This window comes from Vollenhovia emeryi, unplaced genomic scaffold (genome assembly GCF_000949405.1).
Source record: "Vollenhovia emeryi isolate VEMERY1.0 unplaced genomic scaffold, V.emery_V1.0 DF939224.1, whole genome shotgun sequence".
NCBI classification, from domain to species: Eukaryota; Metazoa; Arthropoda; class Insecta; order Hymenoptera; family Formicidae; genus Vollenhovia; species Vollenhovia emeryi.
This window is the reverse complement of record NW_011967142.1, coordinates 49,637-76,230: the sequence shown is the minus strand read 5'-3', so window position 1 is coordinate 76,230 and position 26,594 is coordinate 49,637. Positions and strand designations below refer to the sequence as shown.

General features: G+C 48.6%; 2 protein-coding genes across 3 annotated transcripts in view; one reads left to right on the top strand and one right to left on the bottom strand.

Moving 5' to 3' along the window:
* Positions 1-8,453, top strand: part of LOC105560717 (SET and MYND domain-containing protein 4) — a 40,418-nt gene extending 31,965 nt beyond the window's left edge. The window contains exons 6-9 of the mRNA XM_012010070.1: positions 641-1,102; positions 1,472-1,673; positions 4,276-4,491; positions 6,234-8,453. Of these exons, the coding sequence (XP_011865460.1) occupies positions 641-1,102; positions 1,472-1,673; positions 4,276-4,491; positions 6,234-6,549 (1,196 nt within the window). The 3' untranslated portion in view covers positions 6,550-8,453. The remainder of the gene's footprint in view (positions 1-640; positions 1,103-1,471; positions 1,674-4,275; positions 4,492-6,233) is intronic.
* Positions 8,454-11,448: 2,995 nt separating this feature from the next.
* On the bottom strand, positions 11,449-25,447 carry LOC105560716 (nuclease-sensitive element-binding protein 1). 2 transcript variants are annotated; one of them, XM_012010068.1, is made up of 7 exons: positions 25,275-25,446; positions 21,965-22,028; positions 17,769-17,802; positions 17,421-17,685; positions 17,019-17,332; positions 15,015-15,077; positions 11,449-14,637 (listed from the first exon to the last, which is right to left on the bottom strand). In XM_012010068.1, the coding sequence occupies exons 1-7, from the start codon at positions 25,333-25,335 to the stop codon at positions 14,593-14,595; spliced, it is 846 nt and encodes a 281-aa protein (XP_011865458.1). In that variant the 5' UTR covers positions 25,336-25,446; the 3' UTR covers positions 11,449-14,592. The 2 variants fall into 2 exon arrangements, with proteins under 2 accessions (XP_011865458.1, XP_011865459.1); XM_012010069.1 differs by lacking the exon at positions 15,015-15,077 and having other exon boundaries at positions 25,275-25,447.
* Positions 25,448-26,594: the final 1,147 nt, after the last annotated feature.

The following is a 26,594-nucleotide window of genomic DNA, read 5'->3' as shown; positions in this document are numbered from 1 at the left end:
GAATGGAAAAGTCCTGTACCATTTTGCAATTTTCGTAATAGTTAACGAGTAATTAATTATTAAAAATCGTTGTCTTAGGCCGGCCTACTGCCCAATTCGAGCGCGTGGCGAGATATGCGCATAGCAATATCGATCGCCAGGCGGTCACATCTTGCCACGCGCTCGAATTGGGCGGTAGGCCGGCCTAAGACGATTTTTAATAATTAATTACTCGTTAACTATTACGAAAATTGCAAAATGGTACAGGACTTTTCCGTTCATCTCGATCCGTTCTACCTTCTCAAAAATTTTGTCGGATATGGAAAGACTTACCCTGTATATACAGAAAAGTAGAATATTACGAATATTAATATTAGAATATTACAATCGATATTACGTCGCTCGTCCTAACGAAACGCCATTCAAGTCTGTTGCGAAGAGTACCGTTGTGCGTGCCGAACGCACGCTTGATGCAGACTTAATAGACCCGCGAGGCGATAATTAGCGAAATAATAAACTTGACCGTATTCACACCGAGGTATTTTTCTCGCCAGGTAAAAGCCGCACTTTACACGCGCGCGACCTGGCATTATCTCGAGCGCCCTACGGGCCAAGACCCTCACAGGGTAATTACAAGCCGCTCTTAAATTCCTTCCCTTAGGCTCCGGCATGAGCGTGCTCAGCATGGTCGCCCTTCGGATGGTGACGCAGGAGGGCCCGCAAAAGTGTTTGAAGATCTACGAGGAGTTAAAGAAGAGCGTCGTGGAAAAGGCCGCGGCGCCTGCGGCGGTCACATCCGCCACGACGCCGACGACGCCGGCGACGGAGGCGCTGAATACGCACGGCATGAAATCACCGGCGAGCAGCAGGTCGGCGAAAAGGAGAGTCAGGCGGAGGAAACTCAAGGAATCGAGACGAGGCGAGGAAATTACCGAGATGATGGAGGAGAAGGTCACAAAGGAGCCTCGCGAGAGCGACGACAAGAGCGTGGCCGCGTACAACTTGGTGACGCACGCGGACAGACGGGCGAGCAGAGACTTCCTGGAGAGATCGCTGATGGCGGCCTTCCTGCTCAAGTGCCTGCAGAGAGTCGGCTTCTTCGCGTGCCCCACGCCGGACGACGGTACTTATCGTCAGCCACTTTACACCCGTAACGTACGCTCTTTCTCGCGGGGGCTGTATTTAACTTTCAGGATAATTTACCGAATCGGGAGTAGTCGAGGGGGAGAGGGAGGGTGAGAGAGAGGTGGGGAGAAAAATGTGCTTGCTCGCGCGGAGGGCGAACTTTCGATTCAGCAGATTCTCTCCGCGCGGCGGTGGCGCGGCGTCCATCCGCTCGCGCCGTAAAACCGTAATTTTAACAGCGTTCAGCGGAAAGAGTCGCGGAAAGTTTTTGCCGGGAAGCTAAGAACAGGGGGAGGATGAGAGAATAGAGGAATGCACAGAACGCGGGGGAGCTACACTAATATCGGAAACTTTGGCGAGTTCGCAGAAGTCCCGGGCGCCGAGGAGATCACCGTGGCCGCCCTGCTGCTAAGGAACCTGCAGCTGCTCCAATTCAACGCCCATGAGTTCTTCGAGACGCGAGCGAGCGCGGAGCATCGATTTCGCGGCAGCCGACCGGTCTACCTCGGCGTGGCGATTTATCCCACAGTCGCCCGTTTCAATCACGACTGCTATCCCGCGGTGACGAGGTGAGCAAGGGAGAGGATAAAGATATTTTTCGGGAGGGTGCGTTTCCAGAAAAAAAAAGAAAACTCCTCGCGAACAGAGGAGAAACTTGACGCGATCGATTCGTCGTCGCTCTTCTCGCGACCAGAGACGTGACGTCCTCCCGAGGAAAAAACCGTTCCTTTAAGATGCATAAGACCGGGTGCTTCTACGCATTAGACACCCGTCTCGTCGAACCCGGCGAGACGATGACTCGCGCTGATTTGCATATTAATAACGTGGCCGCTTTAAAGAACAGACCCGCGACGTAGACCGGCGTGAGAGAGCTAATTAGTATAACTAGACGGTACACAATCGCCTGTGTCATCGCGCGCGAATTATTAATCGACCCGCGACCGCCCGCAGTCTGTTAAGCGAAGTTTCCCCGGGGCCCTTCAACAACTTCCCGCGTTTCGTCGCCGGAAAACTCTCCTTTGTCTTTCCGCCAAAACAAATTCTCTCGCTCTCACCGAATTTAAGTACATGAATCTGCGAGCTCTTTACGGAAAACCGACGAAATTGATGAGAAAACGAAATAATCCTCGCGAGTCCGTTTCTTTTAAGTAAGCAATTTTACCGATGCTCAAGGAAGACGACTGTTCGTTTCGAAATACACTCGTCTCTCGACTTGCCCCGCGGATTCGTTCCACGTGGCTTTTTCACGCGCAGTAGGACAAAGAATACACGGAGAGAATTTTCTTTTAAAATTTACCCTGAAAAATCGCGTAGCCGTGGGACAACATTTTGAAGAACTTTGTGAGAGTTTTTTTTGAAATGCCATATTGTCCCGCGATTACATAATTTTCAAGATAAATTTTAAGAGAAAATTCTGTCCGTGTACATAAGAGAAAAACTACAATATGTATATGCACCAGCAAGATTACATCCACAGAAAAAACTCCCGGGTCCAAGGCTATTACACTTGAATGTATCATAAAACAGGATCGATATAGCGCCAATCATATTTGTTATAGAGAAAGGAATATTTTTATCTTAAATGAAAAATTCTAAAATCTAAAATCGTCTTTTGCCGAATATCGCGGTGCCAACTTCGTGCGTTGTAAGATGGAGGGACACTTTATTCTAAACGCGAAAATATATAAACTTACATTTATATAAGTTACTCCTGTCTCAATATACTGTAAGTCAATCTTTTTCAATTCGATAGAGGGGAATAAGAATTATTGATTTTATTTTGATATCGTCTTATTTTTACACTAAATGGGGGTTGTGAGAAATATAAATGCGTCAAGAATATTTTTTGTCTCGGTAACAGAAATCCTTTCTGAGGGTGTAGCTTCTCATATTTGTTTCTATTCGATTTTGAGTTTCGTCTCGCGCGAAAACGGAGGGATTTTTACCGCGTGAAGGAACAAAGAAGCGCGTATAAAGAACACCGCGTAAATCGAAGGATAAGAGTAATTTATTTAACGTAAGGGGGGGAAAAGAATGTGAAAGCTGAAACGACGCAATCCGGGAATTAAGTTCTCCTCCTGGGGGAATATATCAATGCTTCCACCGCGAATCTATTAACGCTAATTAAGTACGTGGATTTTCGGGTAGCACTAAAGCGCCTCTGTGATGACTTCGTGGGTCGCGGCCATTATACGCGAAATTACACCAGCGCGCTCATTATTCCGTAATGTCACAAACTCGTCTGCACTGCTCGGTGCACGAGCGGAAATTGTTACTGTTCGCGTTATTAACGTCGCCGGGGCTATTGTGATGATTACGATTATTATTTCATTGCAAAGTGATTGCGTCGCCCGCCCCGTTTTTCGATTTATTAACTCGTATACTTGATAATAACTTCCGTTTCGGATGGGGACCGGTTAACGACTTTTAACGCAATATGTGCGCGAGCTCGCCACCGTCCGCTTGATTGTGATAAACTACCTAAATAATGAAAGTGGGGCCTGCGCCGGTGGTATTCATAAATGTAGAAAAATATAATTAGGTGTACAAACGAAAAGTATTGAACGTTTACTGCCAGGGAACGTGTGTAGACTTTGTACAATTTTCCCTGTAAATGTTTGACGTCCCTCGGAAGATGCAATTTAATTTACTCTCCGAATTTGATACTTTTAATTTGTCGCTGCCGTCCGGAATGAAAATTTCTTTCAGCTATAATTAGCTGATGTACCCGCCGTGTATCGAGGCGGACGACTTGCGTCCCCGAAAGCGGACGCGTTAATTTCCATTACGACGTTAACGGGGACGGTATTAGGCCTGGTCGGCAATGAGTTGTTAGTCGTTAGTCAAAAGTCGGAACTGTATGTTGATCCTTTTCCTTTCTGGGTGGAAGAAAAAGGACCGACATGTAGTACTGACTTCTTACTCACGGCACACAACTCGTTAAATGTATCATAAAATAGGATCGATATAGCGCCAATCGTGTTTATTATAGAGAAAGGAGTAGTTTAATCTGAAATGAAAAATTCTCGCATCTAGAATCGTCTTTTGTCGAATATCGCGGTGCCAAAACTTCGTGCGTTGTAAGACGGAGGGACACTTCAGCCTAAACGCAAGAATATATAGACTTACATAGACCGGGCCTTAGAATCCTCCTTTTGTCTCGGATTGCAGATACTTTGTCGGCCGGCATATCGTAATAAGAGCGGTCCGCGGTCTGCGGCCCGGCGACGTTATTGCCGAAAACTACGGGCCGATATTTACGAAGAGGACCCTCGCCGAGCGTCAAAGGACACTGGCGGGAAGGTACTGGTTCCGGTGCACGTGCAAAGCCTGCCGGGAGGATTGGCCGCGCTTTGAGAATCTGACGAACGATTCCGTCAGGTTGAGGTAAGTCCATTTAAATTCCCCGAGATCAAGCTCATTAACGGAGTAATTTAATTTAATTAAACGAACGATCGTATCGGCGCTTCGCTTAAGTTTTCCCTCCATGTCGGCGGATCAGCGAAGTAATATCTATCGGAAGTAATGCAAAAAAAAGTTACCCATTAACGACCAACGTCTGCGGAAACGTACGCGCCTCGTGTCGCGCGCCGCGCGTTTTAATTAAGACGCTTAATTCTTTCTCTCGCATGGTTTAACCGAAAATCCCCGGCTTAAATGCGTCGAAAAGAATCGGCAGACGTTGGTAAGCCAAGGTAACGAGCAGAAGCACCGAGAATATCACGCGGGAGGAATAACAAGCAAGCGAAAGAGGGGAAAAAAAGAAGAGTGAGTATGAGGCGAGTAAATGACTGAGTGAGCGCGGGTGAGTGGGAGAGAGTTAGCAGATGTTTTTCGAGATCGTTAAAAACCGCAAGTCCTGATGAGGCGAGTTCCTTCAAAGGGAAGAAGCTCCTGTCGTCAAAGGTACTTCTGTTCGTCGTCGTAAGATTCTTATACCAACTCCAACGACACGGCCAGGTGCTTTTATCAGTTTCGCGGTAATTTTCTGGGTAGCAGCACCACTACTCGTTACGTTGCGTCTTTTACGTCAACAACGGAGCGCGGGCTCCCGGTGTTTCTCTTAGAGAAATAAACCACGGGGGTTCCTTTCTGAGAGCGTCAGACAAAAGTTCAATTACGAGTAATTATTTCATCGTCGCGCTAACGCAAATGTAATTCTTTTAAGTGCGCGTCCCCGTTGACGTCTCAGCGGCTCACTCTTTGGGTGGGGATTTAATACCCGCTAAAGCATCTTTATGTTTCGCAATTTTTTTTCTCTGATATGCTGTATCCTTAATTACATTCGCGTGGAATATTAGCGCGCCGAATGGATGACAAAGCCACGTTTCTCAGACGGTCACAAACGGTATACGTTTCAGCATTTTTATTTTCGTTACGAACATACACGAATGTGACACAAAAAAGTAGGGAACTGTGCGACAGAAGACAATCTTTGATACTTTCGCACTGAAGAGAGGAAAAAAACGATTCCAAATTGTCGTTAAAAACAGCGTGGCTTTAAAATTCTTCTGCAAGGCAAAGATAAGAAGAAAAATTATTTTTATTTACGTTGCATTTTCCTTAGCGTCTTAAAAAATTATATCTTTATAGATAGAGGAATAATCTTGCAGAAATTAATTACGCGGAAAAAAAATGATGTACCAACAAGATCAGCGCAATTGAAATAAAATCGTTGAAACAGCATCAGTATTAACGAATGAGAAGCATTAGAAAGATGTCTTAATAATCTGGATATATAGTTGAATGCTTAAAATGAAAATCCACGGCAAACACAATTGAACGAATTATTTATGTTTGCGGCAGCCCGTGAGACGTTAACGTTTAACTCAGGCAACTTTATGCTTTTTAATTCAACGGCATTTCTTTTCCGTGCACGAAACGAAAGATTCCAGGTAGCAAGCTGGCATCGCTTATCGTTATTTCGACGTCGAAGTGGCGAGGAAATGGCGAGGGAAAATAACGCGAGCTTGCTACCAGGGATAAGTCGAGCCTCCCGACATAAAATTCCAGCTCGATTTTGATTTCGATAACAATCTGATTAATATTTGCCGACGACACCGTAATAAAATGTTCGCTACGAGAGAGAATCCGCGAGGTATCCTTTTGACGTTTGCCCCACCCCGAAGGTGTCCTACGGCAGGATGCAGCGGAGTGCATTCGCCAGCCCGGCAGGGTAAGCTGATAAAATGCCCGGGCTGTCAAAAGAAAATCTGCTTGGAGGATCGGCTCGCGTGCCTACGGGAGTGCGAGGCTCTCTACGACCGCGGATTGGCCGAGATGGACGACGAGAGGGTCGGCGAGGCGATCGGGACACTCTGCGACGCCCTGAAGAGATTTCACCAAGTCGCCTGTCCGCCGCATCGGGACACACACCTGGCCGAAATTGCTTTAAGCTCCTGTCTGGCTGACTACGGGAATACTTGGCGACCGGCGGTGCTTTGAAGAGCGGAGAAGGAAGCTGACTCGAACGGAAGCTGTAACCACGCGGGCGACCGCGGCGGTTCGAAGATGCCCTTCGAATAAAAGAGGATCGCGTTTGATCGTAGGACGCTGGCCGGACGCAATTTGATCCCGGCGCACTCTGCGATACGCCGAAACGTATGTACACCCCGGCCAACATTCGCGTTCTCGACGAAAATGTATTGTTTGTTAACGTTTTCGAGAGCCCAATCAATTGCCGAACCCTTCCTTCGACGCTCCAAAGGAGTGAGATTCCACTCGAAAAAAAAATTAAGAGAGTAAATTGAAAAGTTCCTCTTTCGAAAAATTTTCCCTAATTGAGTGAAACGCCCCCCCCTCCCCGCCTTACCTTAACAAACAAGATTCGAGCACGATATTCCGTTTACTTTCGTAAAAATTTATTAATAATCCACCCTTCGCTTTAAATGGCTGAAAGCCGCCGTGCCGCACGGCTCGAGATTTTTCCGCGGCACGGTCCTTTCTCAGATTACTGCGATCCGGATCGAAGTCTGCGCGGGAGAGGAACGTTATCTTTATCGCCTTTATAAAATCGCCCGGGCAATGTAATAAAAAGCTGCCGCGGGAGGAGGATGTAGAATGAAAAGGATTCCGTCCGGCGCGCGAACGTTGTCACGTCGCCCGCATAACGTCGTACAATTTGCACGCGTTATTACCCCGCCCCATACATACGCACCGCGCCGCTCCCCCGCGGTCCCTTGTACCCGCGACGATTATCGGCGCACGGACGGCGGCAGATAGCGATAATTGATATTGCGAGCGTGAAACGGCTGCGCGAGTAGATGTTCGGTATCGGGGAAATTAGCGGCCGAGGCGTTTACCGAGGCGTCGACCTGGAAGCCAACTTTTTTAATTTCGCCTGCACACAGAGCGCGGGCAATCAATTGGTTCATCCGAGATCTCTCCTGATTGCCTCCGCTGTGTATACACCTGTGTGTACGTGTGTGTGCGCGCGCACGTTCGCACGGTGTATCGTATCCCTATCTGTGAAAACATACGATCGGGGGGGGGGGGGGGGTGGAGTTTCTGATAAGTCGTACGGCTTTTTGCTCTTGCACCCACCTCTCGTTCTGCCGATCGCGAAAAGCATGGAATTCTGCCAATCTTAACGTTAAGAAATCCCGGTTCCGTCTCGTTTAACAACCACGTCGAGGAAGTATTTACGATAGACCTCCCCTTCCCTCCCCCCTCCATCCTCGGAGAACGCCAAGAATTATTTACAGCGAAATAATAAAGTAGAGCACTCGTTCTCCATTCTACTCTTTTCAAATTATAATAATTAAAGTATTTTCTCTCTCTCTCTCTCTCTCTCTCTCTCTTCGATCTCTACTATTTTCTTTCCGCTGGTCCCTTTTTGTCTTTTAAAAATAAAATGGTTTAGCAAAATGGTTTTTCTCTCGCAGACGACGCTCCCTTGCACGATGGGCCGTGTATTTATCATCGCGCGCTGCACAAAATGCGTGCAGACTGTCGGGGTGTATATAGCGGTTGCGCGCTCACGTATCACATATATTATATTATATATATATCCGGATTAAGGGACTCAAAATCCGACACAACCCGTTAACCTTTTTCTTCCGTTCGTGACAATCGCTGGCCGCTCCGCAACGGCATGTTGAGTCGTTATTTTCGAGAGTGCACTGCGCAATATCTGTATCGCGGATACGATAAGTGCACCAGCGAATCCCCCCAATTTCTACGATCATATATGTACGCATATATAAAGTGTTACATGGATATTGTTTTAATGTAAGAACCTGTTAATATTTTAACCTTTACATAACTAGACAAGTGCGCGCGCGTTGCGAATAATGTACGTATGATATTTTGTGATCTTCAAAAAATGTAATAAAATCAATTAACATCGATTAATGTTACATGAAATGCGGCGGATAACGTAAACAGTTGTGCACGCTCCGAAAAGTATAAAGAGTAACTTTGAGGCGTCGCTTCAGAAAGTCTTGAAAACAGGACTTTCTAAAACTATCGGTAAAGGTCTTTAAGATGTTTTAAGAAAAAGATGCCTTTGAAAATGTTCTTTTTGGACACGCGCGCGTTGCCTGGCAAATTAATGCTATCGTTTTTCTAGGATTCGCATTACAGATCGGTCTATCATTCCGTCTTCATCACCGACTGCGTAAGGGCCACCGCACACAAAATTGCATAGTTGCATATGCATAGCGCAAGACAGTCTAGACCAATAAGCATTTCATGTAAATCAGTATGGCGACTCAATGCTCAATGTTCGTTGGTTTAAACAGTTTTCATGCTATGCACATGCAGCTATGCAATTTTGTGTGCGATGGCCCTTACGGATCGTACACGGAAAGACCGGCTAAGGCAAAAGTAAAATTAAAATCGTCAGTGTTTCCTTGACCATACCTGGCATTTTTAATAATACAGAACATTTATTGCGAAGAATATTACCTCAGCCAGGGTTTGTACCTGAACCTGCTGGACCTCCCTACAATCTAGGCGGGCGTCTCACCAATTCGACCACAGGTGAGAGCGACGGGAATAAATGCCTGTGATTGGTTAATTTCTTACAGCTTACTTAAAGCAAGGTTGCGGACCAACGCTATTTGACTGTGATTGATCAGTTTCTTAAAGCTTACGGCTTAAATCGTCTATTGTAGACTGGGACTAAGACGTCTTTTAGACATGCTGTATGGACGTATCGGTCTCACTGTGTCTTTCGCGTAAAAACGACATCGTTTGTAGACCGGAGATTTTTATACCTGAAAGACACGACGGTGTTATTTAGCAAAAAGTGTGCAAACCTCCAGAATCGTCCCGCGATCTGCCGAACGGTCCTCGAATCTTCGACCCGCGTATCGACGCCAGGGACTCTCCAGGCGGAGCTGCGAGGCGGAGGCCGTCCGTCTCAGGGTTCAAAGAGCACGTTTCTCAAAAATTAAAAAAAAAAATTTTTCCCCGCATGCGTGGAGATTTACATGGACAATGCATTTCGCGACGCGGATAAATGCAGAATTTAACGTAATCGTTAAAGCGCGCGCGCGTGGACCGGGCGATTTATAATTCATAATGACGAATCTGTAATGTCGAAGCCGAATCCGTTGTGTCAATTATGGTGTCGGGTACGGGTTACTGCTGATCGTTGCTATATGAGATTAACGCTGGGACGGAAAATTAATTTATATACCTTGCGAAAGGTGATTAAGTGCCGCCGTAATACCGGGTATTATTGGAAATTCTCCATGACGGGAATGCATTATACCTATAACTTCTCCCGGGCTCCCCCGATCAACATCGCCGCGTTGAAATTACACATATGTGAAATGCGTACGTACAATTCCGGCCGGGGTGGGAGGGGGAAGAGAGAGGACTCGTCAATTGCATTACCTCAGAAATTCCTCCGCGGCGGAATTAAAGATTAAATATCTGATTCATATTCAATGGCGGACTCGCAGTGCTCCGTTCCCTGTAATTCCGCGGCCGCGGATCGTGCCGTTTTATTTTCAAGTGCGCGCTGCAAATCTCGGAAAATTTCACGGCGGACAAATTGATACGGACAATCGAATAAAACGTATCGATGCACACGCACGCATATTTCCGCTATTTAATTTAGCTTGAAATTAAATTTTTACCGGCACGCATCCCCCGCACCGTTAATTACCTTCTCGATAAAATTGCGGGACTCACCGGCCGGTGCGTCCTCGCGCTTTGGCGAGCGTGTTGTTTACACGATTGATAATCGAGGGTAATGAGGGATGTCGGGATCGCAGCGACGGGGAGGGGCGCTCGAATGAAAGCAGAACGCATGTTCGATTTGTAACTTTTGCGATTTTTTTGGTGGATTTATTTTTTATAATGCACATGTTTCTCGTGAAAAAATTAAATTCCGTGTATGAAATTAGCATTTAGAGTTTCACGTTTCGGTACAAAATTCATTGGGGGGAGGGTGGGGGGGGGGGGAGTCAGTCGACGGACGACTGCATCTCGGGGACACGCTCGGACGACGACGACGGCGTCGCGCCCGGCGTCCGTCGAGGTCTTTTGATGGATTTTCTCTTATTTATTCTTTTTTTTTCTTTATCTCTCGAAAGAGTTGAACGTCTCCTCGATCGGGATTTCGCTTCTTTTTCTCTTCTCTTTCGCTTCTCGTCCACGTCGCCGTCTCATTCTCTCTCTCTTTCCCGCGGTATATATATCTAACTCGAGTATCGCCTTTATTCGCGCGAAACTCGAATCGGATCTAATTGACTGTCGCGACGTGATAGTCCCCTTTTTATTGCGAGTGTTTTTGCCCGGGTGGACACGACGCGAATTTCGAGCGACCGAACCGCGGGCTCCGCCTTCCTTCCCGTGGGGGGATCCTCTCACCGGCGGCGGGGCGAGCTTTCCGCCCGACCCGCCCGACGGCGACGAGAACCGGGGAGGCGCCGATGACAAATCGCGAAATCTTGCAAACGCGGAGGACCGCGGGATCCTCGGGCGCATCGCGATCGGAGACGCCTCGTACGTCGCGCGGGAATCTCGAGCGGGACGCGGACTCGCCGCGCTTCCCGGCCGGGAAGCCGTGTTTAACATACGAAGCACCCCCGGCTTCGCCGGGGAAAATCTCCGCCCGCCCGCCCGCCCCGCCGAGCGCTCGGCGGCTAATGGACCGCGCGCGCGCCCCCGCGGATCGAACTCTCCTCCCCGCGAAACTTTCCGCGTCGCCCGATCGTAAGCCGTCTCTCAACTTTTTCGCAACGAACATGTACGCGATCGCGATTGACTGACGGCCGCGTCGAGACGTCCCGACAACGGCGATAAATCCGAACGGCGAAGTACACAAACTGATTTTCTCGGTTACTGCACCCCGGGTGTTCTTTTTTTTTCCTCTCCTTCTTCCTCCTTTGTGTGTGTGTGTGCTTTCTTTCTTTTCTTTTTTATTTAACCGCGTGTGTGAAGTTTAGCTGCTGGATTCGCTCGTGATTCGTTTTCCTTCGGGTTTTAGTCCTCACGGCTTTTGGTTTTCGTTTTAACTCTGATATTCACTGTTAACACATGCATTGTTCTTTTTTTGCAGTTACAACCGCACGCCCACGCTCGGCCGTGCCGCTTGAAAATTTTTGCTTGTTCCGCGCCTCTCTCCCTTCCGCTGTCTCGAGAGGCCGTCTCTCGCTTGGATTTCTTTTTGCGTTTTTTTTTTGTATATTTCTTTCTACCGTGTTTTTTTTTTTCGTGGGAACGCGCGGTTACGTTAGACAACGGAGGGTGATTACGTTAAACAACGCGGCCCGAAGAGTCGCCACGGGCTTTTGTCCCAGCGGACGCGGATTGCGGTGTAATAGAAAAGCGGAAAACGCGGGGGGTGACGCGTCGATCGATAAGCATCTCTCGCGTCCGCTGGGTTTTCTTTCGCAGAGTCGAATGAAGACCGAAAAAAAAAAGGAACATTACGGCGACTTCGGAATGGGATCGGCGCTTACGATCGCCTCGCTTATTTCACTTTCAGCTCCGCTATTCGGTCGTAAAGTGCTAGCACATACAAATATCACGAACGCGCGTCCGCCGTAACGTAACCGCGTGTTTATCTCTCTCCACTTGGCACCACACTCACGCACGCACTCTCTCTCTCTCTTTCTCTCCCGCTCTCTTCCCTCTTTTTTTTTCTTCTCTTATTATTCCCTTAAACCGCTAACCCTGACCGATCGGGCGTTTCGCACCTCCGACGAGGTAGACGGAACCTCCCGATCTCCCAGATTTTCGCTTACACAAAACAAAAGATATTATGCAATTTTACGAAGACTCAACACACTCGGGTTTTGGTGGCGCGGCAAACGCTACTTGACAAACGGGACGTGGTAAGGACAGTGAGACACAATTAAAGACGATCATGGTGATAATATACGGCGACGTCTCTGGGCGGAATCCTCCTGCCGGCGCGCCCACCGCGTATAGGCGGTGGCGAGTGGGACAAATTGTATTCGCGATTATGCATGTTATATCCGTCGACGCGCGAACTGTCGCGCGCATAAAATTCACGAGACGCCCGTGCGTCTCTCTCTCTCTCTCTCGAAAGGAAAAAAAAATGCGTTCCCGCTCGTATCTCGCGCACGCCGGGCGCGTCTTGCCGCGCGCGGCGTCATCCGAAAATCGTCCCGCACTCGCGAATACACTTTGCGCATCACCGGTCGACGAGTACAAAACTACTACACGACGACGGAAACAATAAACACCGTGTAACATCGGTGACGCTACATCCAAACGACACGAGGACGTGATTTAGGATTTGTCACTCTAGTGGACCCTCGCGGTGCCGTTAATGAACTTTGTGTCGCCTGGATATAGACGGAGATCAGATGCCAATGAAATTTTGCCAAATATAGAAATGCTCCAATTTTTCTTTTTCATTTTTTTTTTACTCAAATTAGAAGGTATATTTATTTTATATGTCCGTCTGTTGACGATACTACAAACTAAAATTTTAAAAATTGTTTACATGCATGAAAAGATATTGTTTTTACGTTTGTTCGCGCTGTCCCTCGTACTCTTGACAGTCTACGATATTCGTATTGTCGGTCGAGCCGATGGTACGTGATACGCCCGGCTTCCGTAAAGTTAAATCGAGTCGATTACCGCATGCAAGCGGTCAGCGATTTAATGTTTAAAAAAAAAACGACTTGCCCGGTGCACGTGCGACCGACGTCAATTCCAGAAACGACCGGACGATTTATACACGCGCTTAAGTCTATGAGGTATCACAATGAGGAGCCGTCCCGCTCGCGACTGGACACAAGTGCCTTTTGGCCCAATAACACGCACAAACGCAGAGAAGAATACAAGTGTACACAGTTACTTTGTCGAAAAAAAGAACGGAACCACATTTCACGTATGTGACATTCTTCGCGCGCTGCTCGCGAGGAAAACTCGCTGCGTGTGACACCTCGCGAGTTTTCGCGCCCAATTTTCTGGCTAATGCTTAGAGTCGAAATAATAATCGCTAATTAATAGTATACCGCTGGTGACCCACCAGGGGCCGATATTAACAATTGTAAAAATACGACCATGATAAATGCTATTACAATAATGTTTTATCGGATAGAGCGGATAGAGTAATGAATAAGAAAATTGGAACCACGGGCCGCATAGTCGTCCTCGAGTACCAAGTACTGCGCGCTCAATTCGACGCCTACCGAACAATGCGGTCACCCTGCAATTGGCAGTGCGACTTGAAAATACTCGAGGACAACGATGTGGTGACGGTGCCGCCAACTCTTATACTGAATGAGTGAAAGTAAAGCAATACGGTAAGCTCATCAATTTCGAAATATAAGCCGAAGAGAAACGACCGACTTCGAGACAACGGGCAAATGTTCAGGCGGGATTCTCGTTTACCAGCAGTATCCACGTATCGGTTTTCACTACTCCTTTTGATGGAAAAGTCGCCGAAAGTGAAGAAAGCTCGCGGAAATGTAGCAATAAACTCAAATATCGCGTATGTATGTGAAACGATTTATAATACGCCCTGCCGGAGAAAAATCAGAAGTAATATACGAAACAAGAAATACACAAAAAACAAAAACAAAAAGGTATATATATATGTGTGTATATATATAGGTCTATCTCTTGCCGCGCTCGAATTCGTCGCTCCGTACCCCGTGATTGCTTTACCCTTCTGTCCAAAAATTCCCGAAACGAGAAGCACGCGGCCATTCCTAATGAGTTCTCTCAGCGAAACGGCTAAAAGTTAAAGAGTCTAGATACTAGATTGCCCTAGCCTAGATTCTCAAGATGAAGAAGCTACCGTTATCTCGCTGAAAAGGGGCACATTAGGCGCGGCTGTACACCCCTCACTTTTCACTCATATTTTAAATGGTGGCCGTGGAGAGAGGTGTTGTAGTGTTTGTTGCTTTTTTTGTTATAATATTTTTCTTTTTTAAGATTTTTTTTTGTTGAAATTGTTTTATAGTTCTTGATGCTGCGGTGTATAACGGGTGTTGGTGTTATATGTAGTTAGAAAGGATGTCCTGCGGTAATAGCGCGTTAAATTCACAGTTAGGCGGTGCTTTCGGTGGTGGTGTTCTGCACCGGCTGGCTCTCCTGCGAACATACACAATTGACGAACATTATTCGCTGCGTGAGTACCGCGAGGACGATAACGCGAGAGTATAGCAGTTATGCGACGCGTAGTTTGAAGATATCTTTACTATAATCGTCTACACGTGTGTGTGTGTGTGTGTGGTGTGTGTGCGTGTGTGTGTGTGTGTGTGTAAGAGCTATGCGTAGAGAAATGCAATTCCTTCTAGAAAACGAGAACGAAAGAGTAACAGACAGCAAGAAAATAAATCGGAAGATCTGGCCTCGTCGAGCGCACCTAATGCCGGAAGTGTAAGTGAGTGAAAACTGCGGCAACCGAGACGGGCTTCTGCGAGATCAGAAAGAAGGGGGAGGGGGGAAAAAAAACAAAGCGACTTTACCTGTGGAGCAGGGGCAGCGGCAGGTGCATCCGAATCTTTAGGTGCATCAGACTTCTGCTCCGACTGAAAAGAGTACAAAGAGACACGTGCAAACAGTGTGTGCTAAAGCGCTACCGCTCTGTATTTGTTCGACGGATCGCGCATTCGCAGTCGCCTAATCGAAAGCTTTCTCTCTCGCTCGTATCAAATTGCAAAATCCCACGTCTATACTGCTTCACGAGACTCCATTAACGTCGGAGTTACGTACGAGCCACCCGGAAACCGAAAGCTGGTCAACTCCGCGAAATGAATTGTAAAGTAAATCGAAGCTGTAAATCAGTTGTATATTTTGATGCTGAGATTAACAAAGAGTGTGGCAAGCGGGATCGAGATCAGCTTGGCTTCCGAGAGGCTCGTGTGTTCACCTCTGATTACAACTCGCGTTTAAAATGCACGAGAAAGTAAAATTAATGTTAACGTGTGCAATCAGTTGACGAAGACGTAGTGCAAAGCGAAACTGGCGATTCGCGTTGTATCGCGACGACGTAAATTTTCATTTGGTTCTCGTTAAGCCGGTACACTCGCACGAAAAGGCATATTCACGAGCCAGATTGGTAAGAGCGTCCGCGTTAATTGCCGTCAGTAAAGGATATCTTAAGATAACACGTGTCATCTGACGTCTGCGTGTGGTAACCGCTCCGAGTAAGAAAGGATGGAAGCAACAATACCTTGGTGGACTTGTCGCAGGACTCGGGAGGGATATCGGTGACTCGTGCTCGAAGAGAGGCGACGGGGGAGGAAGCGGGATTGGGGGATTTGCGTTTCGTGTCCGCAGATGGCATGTTCTCTACCGCGTTCGTCTGTTGGCTCGAAGTCGCACGAGGCTGTCTCACCGATCGTCGTCTGTAACGCGGTCGTGGATTTCTCCGCGAATTACCGAGCTGTGCGCTCTCGCCAACGGCGTCGTCGTCGGTCACCTAATTTCGCAATACACCCAATTTTCGATATGCGGGTGCGGCCTTGGCCGATTGTAGAGAATTCGTTCGGATGCTCGTACAAAAATATTTTTATTGTTTTACAAAGTGTGATAAAAAAAAAGTTATTCACAAACAGCACAGAACACATACTCCGTGCGCGGATGATGCATTAGTATAAGAGGGAATGATAGAATCTTGCTGTAAATATACGAGTATAATTTCTAGGGGAAGGCATCTAAGACAATTCTCTTGTAAGCCTAATACTACTGAGTTTCAGTTTTCTTTTGATTATAATAACTACCGTGCAGATTTAAACAGCTATTTCAGACTTGAGAAACACGATTTATCATCTGCGAGAATGCAAAATTGAAATAAATGAACGTTTACAATGTGCAAAGTCCGTCGATTACTATGGAATAATGCAGTACTGTTGTCAGAAAGAAGTAACAAAGGGATGTACCCCATTTAGGTGCAAGCAACCGAGGTGAATTTTGTGGTGAACCGTGTTTGACGTAATAGAAATTAATGTACAGCAGAACACAATTGTTTTAAACCGATTGCAGATAAAAAGTACAGGGCATTTCACCTACAGTTCCAAGGTCGCGTATCTCGAAACGACTCAACCGACGAAGGAAAATCATATAAAAAAATTTTTTATACAAAAGCATGACATTTCCACAACCGAAACATTTTTCTCGAATAATTTGAAATTAACCGATGTCAAATTATTTCGATTTCAAACTAATATTGCGATTTTGATACAAGCAGCAATTAGATTGAAATAGCGACTTTGAAATCTTTTAATTGTGGAAATTACACAATTTCTTTTTTATAACCGTTGCCTCAAGGAGCGTCTCGAGCGTCTGCTCGATATGATACAATTCACGGAAATAAAAGGAATAAATACAATCTCGGAACTCTGGATGAAACAACGCGCGAGATTCGGGAAACATGCCGATTAACACGTTTAAATCGACATCTCTGTCTACCAGTCGTTGTAATAATTAATAATACTCTAACTCGGCTAGGGTTAGATGCTAACCCTTACCTGGCCATCCTGACTGCGAGGACGTCGTGGCGGGCCACCGCCTCTCCCCCCGCGGAAATTGCGGCGGAAGTAACGTCGTGATGGACCACCGCGTCCGCGGCCGCCACCGCGCGGCGGAGCGCCACCCTCGCCACCGGTTCCTTCTCCTTGTTCACCACCTTCGCCAGCATCCCCCTGCTGTTGCCCTTGATTCGGCCCGGACCGACGCCCACCGCGGTAGTATCCGTCATAGTGACGGCGGAGTCTGTACCGTCTTTGCTGCTGGGGCTGCCCGCCCCCGTCGGCACTGGCGTCCTCTCCGATTTTCCCCTCTCCTGTAATCCGTCAAGCGGACAAATGTACTTCTTCAATGTAGAAACACAAACACGAATCGCGACTCAAACGAATGGCAGACCGGCGTACCTGCGTCGTATTGGCCCTCCTGGCCCTCCCGCGACCTACGATTCTGCGGTCGACCGTTGCCACGTCTCGGATACACCCAGTGAATACCGCGGTATCCGCGACGCTTGTCCGCGGCATAGGGTGAACCTTTCACCGCCTCACCAGCTGGGCCGGTTACGTTAGCGGCCTCGTGACCCTTCTCACCGATAACAACGTCGAACTCAACAACCTCCCCGTCTCCCACGCTGCGTACGGCTTTTCTGGGATTGTTTTTAACAATCGCCGACTGCAATTACACATAGCGTCGACATGTAGCGAGTTATCTTACAAAGTACTGCTAATTAGCGTAATTAAATGCCGGACACTTACCTGGTGCACGAACACGTCCTCTTTCGTGTCGTTCCTGAAACAGACGGGAACAACGATCGTGTTAAAAGCAAATCGGGGATTTATTTCTTCGGTAATCTTCAGGTTGCTAATATTCAAAATTCATGTAGAACTCAGTGTTTGTAATTGCTTAATAACTTAATGTTTTCAGTAACCATCAATTATTTCCGTAGGCGAGCTCGTGATGGCAGATTGGCAACGTCGTACTCGTAGAAGCTCCAAATGTCCATTTTTTAATACATGGTTCGCGTTAAAGGAAAAGAAAAAAAACAAGAACCGCGTCACGCACTCGTTTAATTGTAAGGAGGCATAATCGCGTCCGTCCGCTCATGAAATTCACCGCGTAACCGCATTGACACGGGACCCCGCGTGATCCGCGCGCATTTTCCACGAGGTTCCGCCCCGCGCACGCGGGGTACACGCGTCGCGCGTAACGACACGTATTTACATCTATCCTACGCACGAATTCGCGGGCGTACAGACGTAATCGGAATCCATGAAGCTGCGGAGCAAAGCACGGGGCAGAGAGGTCGTTGAACCGCGCGCGGTGCACAGCGGTTAAAAGAGAAAATACAACTCGTACACAAACGCCCAGCTGTCGCACGGCCTAGACACAGGCGACTCCCCTTTCTCACACGCGGCTAACAAAAGGTGGATCAGGTACGGAAATCAAATCGAGCTTTCGGCGAATTACCTCGGCGGCCTCGGCGCACGTAATTTTCGCCCGGTCACTTTCGTGAGCGACGAGCCTCAGAAAAATTGTCATTTTCTCCCCCGCGAATTCGAGCAACGATATAAACGCCGACCTTCTCGTCGACGTTGGAATGTCGGCTACGCAAACGGAAGTCCATTGCAGGGAAATTTCACTGTTTGCCACAGAATATAGATCGATACCGAATAATTAATGGGTCGCGATCCAACGGGTATTGAGGCGAAACGTTGCTCCGCCATTGTGTTATCACCAAGTTCGCCAAAAGGGACGAGTAGGACGCGAATGAACAATGCTCTTCGGTATTCTCGGCTAGAGCCGTTAGATTCCAACTGAGCGGACGGTTTTAAGAACGGATTCCCTGCGGTGTCGTGTCTAATCCCCATTTGTTAATTTTGCGGACTCGTAGAGGAATTTGTCCCGGAAGTATCGCCGAATGCTCACCGGGCGAGACCGAGACAGATTCTCGGTTCCGTTCTCGTTTATTAATAGCCGCACTGTGTGTGTGTGCGCGACGGCTTCCTCTTGCGAATGTGTTCCAAGTTTGAAGATTATCCCGATTGCTAAGGGGACAATCGCGTATCGATAATAAGTTTCTCTACCGAAGAGTCGCTCGTTGACAAATTTGAATGAGACATAATGCTGGAACCCTCTCCAAAAAATGGATAACACTTTGTATTCCGCAAGAGATGTATCGAGGAAAGTCCTCTATTACGAGACAGTTTCCGCTAAATTAATAGGCGCCGTCTGTTTGCTTCACCGTGAATTTCTTGGGGTGAAATCTGTTTGGCGGAAAATTGATTGTTGCATCGTTGCGGGAAACGATTTGCGATTCAGTCTGGACGCTGGAAACCTATCTCGCATTAGAATCCTGTCTCATAACGGAGAACTTTCCTCCACTATCTTTCACATGTACGTTCCTTAACGCGACTCTTAAAGGGATCGATCAATTTCTCCGCGGAAAAGCCGCTCGTTGAGAAATTTGAGTGAGCAGCGGGGACACGAGACACGAGGTCTAGTCTTTACAGCTGAACTAGCCGCGCTGGTTCAGAGTTTATCTTGTTCCTTCCAACGCGGAGGGAGAGAGATAAACTCTGAACTGGCGCAGTCAGTTCAGCTAGAAAGAACAGACCTCGTGTCCAACGTCTCCGCTGCTCGTTCGATTTTGTTAACGAGCGACTTTATCGGTAGAGAAACTTACCAATCTCTTTAAGAGGCGCGGAATGCACGTATAAAAGACAGCGGAGGAAAACTCCCGCCAAACGTAGAAAGTTTTTATTCCGCGCGAGAACATACAGCACTATTTTTTCGATATACTATCTTTTATTTGTTTATTTCTGGACGCGCCTCTTAAAGAGATAAGATACCGATATTAAAACGAGGAATGCAACTATCTATTACATCTATGTCTCTAGAGGCGCGGGGACACTCGAAGCTGAAAAGAAAAAGAGAGCATTGCGCCACGCGACAATTTCTTCGGGGCAATCCGGGAGGAAAGCGTGCCACGTCTGTAAACCGCTGCACCGTTAACGGTCACATCTAACGTCTCGCGACACGTCGAGCGCAGTTTTACGCCAGTGAAAGTGCATTCGAGATCTCTCTGGGGCAGGTAAGCGTCCGAGCCTAACAAGAACGGTCGCGCGAAAGCACCTTCCGCCTCCCTCCCCCTCTTTTGTGTAAAAAAAAGGAAAGAAAAGAACGCGCAGACGAGCGAGTAGTCGCGCGAATTCCTTCTTCCGAGACGCGCGACTCGCCGGTGGAGTCCGCGGCGGCGGTTCCGCGCGTAAAGCGCCGCGCCGCGCGAGCGCGAAAACTTCCTGGCGGTCCGCCAGATAAATAGAGAGAGAGACCTCGAAATAGCGAGGGACCGACTCCGCGTTCCTATACGGGCCCGTCCACGTGCCGAATGAAGCGTCTATTTTCCGTGGCCGGCGCGCTGCCAGGTCGAGGTTGCGGGTCGAACCTGCGGCGCGGAGACGGCGATTTTCCTAATATTAGTGACTCGCCCGTGCGCCCCGTAGCCATTATCAATTAGCCCTCGCGACGCTTCCTCGCGTCCCAAATTCTAATTTCAATTTACGAAGGCGCGCGACGCCCCCCGAGCCCGCGAGAATCGGAGGACCAGGGTGTCTCCGTTCGCTTCAACCGATCAGGATTACCGAGCACTGAGGAATCGAGGCCCGGTTTCTCGCCCAAACGTCGCTTAACTTCGGTCCTAGATCGAGTCGCGTTTGTCTCTTTCTGAAGCAACGGTTGGAAAGAGACAGAGGATGAATTGAGCCAAGCTGCAAGTTAAACAACGTTGGGGAAACCGGACCTAAATGTTGTAATCGAGTAAGACGCCATCCTTCAATCCGTTCGATACTTTCCGGCAAATAAAGAGAGAGAGAGAGATCTCGAAGCGGCGAGGACAAGATTAATGTCACTTGCGAGACGGATATTTTAAACAACGATTCGTGTTTCAACGGACACGAAAGACTCGGGATCGACCACGTGGTACGCTCGGTAGAAGGTTTCGAAGCTGGGCCAAGTCGACGGACGTTTCGAAAATGGCGGAATCTTAGCCCCCGGGATGTTAGCGACTCTTCGACGACAATGGGAAACGGTTGAAAGCCACCGAGTCCTGGGCATCGTGGACGCAGGACGCCTTGAAACTCGTATTTTTCCCACTGGACTGCTCGCGAGAGCCAATCAGGATTAGCCGCCCGATCTAAAGCTCTTTGCGTTCTTATTGGTCGGGCAATTCAGCAGGAAACATGGTATCGCGTGCCGTTGGCTTCGCTTCGAGATTTCTTGGAGGAAATCACGAATATGTATTTCGCGTCGACATTTCATCAAGAGAAAGAGAGAGAGAGAGAGAGAGAGCGCGCGCGAAATATTGCACGGGCCGACTCGATGCCGTGGCTCTCGATGTCGTGGACTCGACAAATAACTCTCGTCGGGGCTAACGCGCGGGCTGAAATTTTCACGAGGGCCCAAGCCACGTGCGCGTCAGACGGTTAACATTCCTCGTGAATAATTTAACGCGCCGCGGGAGAGGACGGGCGGGAAATTTATTCGGCGAGCGCGGGGCAACGCGGGCGTAATTTCAAGCGCGGCCTTACGGATAAGGAAACAAAGCGGCGGAAGCGATAATTGGACAGATCTCGCGCGTTTACGCGGGGAACAACTTTTCGCGGCGGGCGCGACAGTTAACGCGCGCGAAAGCGTCGCTTTTGGACGCTCTCTCTCTCTCGCGCGCGCGCGCGGTCGCGGCGCGAAATGGACGTTTAAATTAATAGTGCATGAGTAACCCTGACGCCCACAACGCGCACGCACGTGGCGCGCACAGGCGCGCGGGCGAGTAGAGGTGCGTGTGCGTGTGCCTTCTCCTCTATCTGCCAAAGGGGGCGATCGCAGATGAGGTGGGGGGGGGGGTAAGGTAGACGAAGAAAGCGCGAGGCAGTTTTGCGAAATGATAATTACTGACCTATTGATAAAGCCATATCCACTCTTGACATTGAACCATTTCACAGTTCCCGTCACCTTATTAGCTGAAATAAAAGAAAAAAGGTTTCATGATATATGCGATACGTGTGTGGCGGGCGCGCGCGCGCGTGCAGTCGGCCGTCGTGGATTCGGGACGAAAATCGGGGGGGATGACCGGCCACGCGATACGTTGCGGTACGGCTCGAAGTGTGAGACACGAAAGAGCGAAAGAGAGTAAGGAAATAAGAAATGTAAGTACGCGGGAGAAACTCCACCCCGGAGGTGCTCGCGAGTCGCGTGCAACGAATAATGAGCCGGGGAAAAATGTTGCCTGCCGCTTATTGTTATTATTAAAATGCGAGGGCGACCTTGACGAGGGAAATAACGCGCTTAACCGCAGGTACACGTTATTGTCACGTGTTTACGAGCACGTAAGCGCGTCTCGAGGTACAAACGGCTGCCGTTTTTACACGGCGAATAATATTTCTGGGAACAGTGGAAGACGAGGAAAGTCGAGCGAGAGGAGAGACGAGATCGGCGGGAAAGTGAGGGCGGCGATTGGGACCGACGGTCCGCGATGAAGGATTGATCTGAATTTCCCCGAGCGGACGTGCCGTGGGACTTTGGGGACGCGCAAGATTGGGTCCGGGTTCTCGGGATCCGCGGGGGTGACGCGAATTCCGCCTCGGGAGCGGCGTATGTTACGCGCATGTACACTCGCGAGCGCCCGCGTTTCGACGAAAATATGATGATAAGACTATCTTCACAACAGTTACACGCGACCTTGCCGCGCGGTCTAACCCAAAACAAAGGTCGAAATTAGTGTCAGCGACGATAGGATCGGGCCGCGGCGATTCGTAGCGGCGAAATTCCTCGCGTGTTCTGAAAATCTCGGGCGATATTCCGCGAACGAAGCCCGAGATCAATCGACGAGGTGAACAACGCACCCTTCTATCACGACGATCTCGAGACACGAGGGCGGCTTAAAACTCGATTAGGTGTAATGGTTTAATTAGGCACTGACGGGGGACGTAAATACATTTGTGAACGTTGCGAATTTTAATCAGGCACAGACTGACGCGTAAATTAACGGTGTTAATCTGCGTAGTTAGTTTCCGAATATTTTCGAGATAAACTTCGGCGAAATTCGCGAGGCTCGGCAGACTTCGACGAACTTTCTCGAACGTGTCGATCTCGTACGACTCCGCGATCGAGGAAAACCGAAACGGTCGCGATTGCAAAGGGACTCGTTACGAATTTTAATAAGTGCAAATATGGACCGGCGGTACTCGAGAGATTTGTAGGAATTGGATATTTCTGGAGAATAAATTGGATTCAAATTTGATCCTCAATCATGGCTCAGTTTAGGAAAACGTAGGCGCGATTGAGTGCGTTCTATTGAATCTCGTTGGAAATGTTGACGAGATGCATTAACGATGTGACCGTTTTAGAGGAGACTGGAAACTTCGGGGGGGCAAACTGAATTCAAATTTAAGGAATGTTCTAGCGATACGTTCCGTCGAGTCTTTGATTTGCGAAATAGACTTTAGCACGTAATTTTCTGTTTCGAATCCCCGTTTTCAAAATAACGTTTCAACAAGACGCGTGCGCGGAGATTAATAGCATTTTCGGGAAATTTATAGGAATCGGGAGAGAAATTTAGCTCAAACTCGACGACTTCTCAACACGACGCGACTGAACTCTGCTGAATCTCGTCAGAAATTTTAAGACACGTAGATCAACGATAAAATGATTCTAGAGATATTTCTAGGAGCTGGAAGTTTCTGGAAGCAGACTCCATTCAAATTCGATCTTTAACGATCTCTCGTTCTAGGAAAGGAAAAGGAATGTTCTACCGATATATTCCGTCGAGTCTCCGATTTGTAAAACTTTTGTAGATTTTCGTACATGATTTTCTCTTCGAATTCCCGTTTTCGAAATAACAAGACGCGTACAAGTAGATTAATAGTATTTTAGAAAAATTTGTAAGAATCGATCGTTTCGGGAGAGAAATTTAATTCGAAACCGATCTCCGACGATTTTTCAGTTTGGGAAAGAACAGGCCTGAATTCTGCTGAATTTCGTAAGGCACGTGGACTAACATAACGATTCCAGAGAGATTTGTAGGAGCTGGAAGTTTCTGGAAGCAGACTCGATTCAAATTTGATCTTTAACGATCTCTCGTTCTAGGAAAAAAAAGGAATATTCCACCGATATATTCCGTCGAGTCTCCGATTTGTAAAACTTTTGCAGACTTTTGTACATGATTTTCTCTTCGACCTCCCGTTTTCGAAATAACAAGACGCGTACAAGTAGATTAATAGTATTTTAGAAAAATTTGTAAGAATCGATCGGGAGAGAAATTTAATTCGAAATCGATCTCCGACGATTTTTCAGTTTGGGAAAGAACAGGCCTGAATTCCGCTGAATTTCGTAAGGAATGTGGACTAATATAACGATCTTTAACTTGATCTCTCGCCCTAGGGGGGAAAAAGGGGGAACGCTCTACCGATACGTCTCGCAGAATACGGAGCTGCAAAACGGATTGCCGCACGGTTTTCGAAATAACGCGAGCGTCTTCACGTGGCGGAAGTGCGCGAGATCCGGAGGCGCGCGCGAAGCCCAGGCACGCCGCGAGGAGAGCACGCGGCGACGCGCTTACGTAACGAAAACGTGGAGCGCGCGCGCGGGGGCGAGGATATTTCGGATCGACGCGCGGGGGGACGGGCGAGATCGATAATCCGCCGCGGATCTCGGCGGTGGAAGGGAAACGCTCCGGAAAATCGCGCCCGCGTACTTTCCTCGCTCGCGGCGGCGCCCGTATGCCGCCGCCAGTTTTCAGGTTATGCGACGCGACGCGACGCGACGAGCGAGCGGCGCCCGGCGCGAAAAAGAGAGAGAAAGAGCGAGCGAGAGCCTCCGCGGAGGAGTCGCGGCCGCGGGAGTAGCTCGGCGACGAGAAAGCATCAGCTGATGACGGCGAAAATGGAGGCCCGAGCGCGGCGCGGCCTGGCGTGGCCGCCGTGTCGCCTCGCGGCCGCGCTACGCCCGCCGGATGGCCGGCGCGCGACGCGCCCGACGGGGCTCCGGGCCGCCGAGGATCCTCGGCCGAGAGGATCCTCCGCCCTGGACCGCCGCGGATGCCGGGCCGCGTGGCTTCGGAGCTCGCGGCGCCGCGCGCGGACGCCATTACGGGCGGAGGAACGCGCGGCGACGGCGACGGGGGCCGACGACGGCGTAGCACGGACGCGCGGCGACGAGGGGCCGCGCGCGCGGAAATAACGGCGCGGGTTACCCGAATCGTCACTCACCGATGACCATTTTCTGCTGGACAGCCTTGGGTTGTTCGGGCTGCTTCTCCGTCTCACCCATGATGGTAAGGTGGTATAGAGACAAGCAAACCTCGATGTTACCGGCTCACTAAGATGTTAACTCGCGTCTGCTGATGTTCGCAATGGACGTACGTCTAGACAGTCGGGTAAACACCACGCCACGGCCCGTGCAACGCGCCCGCCGATTGGCCGGCCCCCGTCGGCCGGCCGCCGCGCCGCCAATCGCGCGCCCCGTGCCTCGGCGAAGACGCACGAGCGCCGGCCGAGCAGCGCCGAGGACCGCGGCGCACGCGCATGCCGGGACCAGCCGCGCTCGCACCCCTCACCACCCTTCTTTCCACAACTTTTGAATTCAACGAACCTGTAATAGATTTTATGTTAAGTTTTCCTGCGATTCGACGCTACGACCTCAAGGGTACAGCAAATGGATTCTCGTGAGATTTCACTAAACGAGAAACATATAGAGTACACTAATGAGAGAAACAAGCAATTCGTCCTGCCTATAGAAACGTATTTGAAAGGGAAGAATAGCAAAATAGAATTTTCGAGAGTCATTTTTACTCTACAAAAGAGGAGCCGGAAATTCGTAGAGGAAGAAAAGCAAGAGGCTAAGAGCAAGGGAGCTAAAAGAGAGAGAAGGATGTTCAAGTTGAAAATACGTATATAGCGAAAAATAAGAACGTTAGCGTGTTAGCATGCGGGACGCAGGGGAAAAATGCGGATTTGGGATTATAAACGTACACGGGCTATTCGTATACTCTCCGGCGACGCAGAGAGATCGGAGGAAAGCCTCGATAATAATATTTTGAATAACGATTTAAAGAAACGCTCGTTTATTGTAATGTACATTGCGCGCGACACGAGTGAAAGAGAGAGAGAGAGAGAGAGAGAGAGAGAGAGAGAGAGAGAGAACTTGGTTCCCTGCGTGCGAGATGTTTCAGATATTTCCTCGCATCGATAACGTTAACGAGACGATAATAATTTAAGCTCGGACCCTCTCTCGCTTCCTCCATGCACAATTTTTTGAAAAACCGGCGAGCCTTCGCCTTTAACATATATTTTATGCAGTATTTTCCCGAGACTCCCTTGAGACTGCCTTGTTCTCAAGGACAAAGGAAACGGAGTCTTTTGGGATTTCACAATAAAAGAATCTATACGATATAGGGACAAATAAGTAATTCGCCTTGCCTACGAACATATGTGAAGCAAGAAACTCAGAATTTTCGAGATGCGAGAGTTCTCGAAAACGCTCAGTCCCAAGAACGAGCGTCAGCAACGTATCGTTGGTGCTTTACGCTC

Bases quoted from the DNA above. Each gene is read 5' to 3' on its own strand.
- LOC105560716 (XM_012010068.1), bottom strand. From the start codon at position 25,335: ATGGGTGAGACGGAGAAGCAGCCCGAACAACCCAAGGCTGTCCAGCAG. The intron at 17,803-21,964 runs GTCAGTAATTAT...CGTCTGTTTCAG, and splicing joins GGATATGGCTTTATCAATAG to GAACGACACGAAAGAGGACG. The intron at 15,078-17,018 runs GTAAGGGTTAGC...TACTCTTTTCAG, and splicing joins CTCGCAGTCAGGATGGCCAG to TCGGAGCAGAAGTCTGATGC.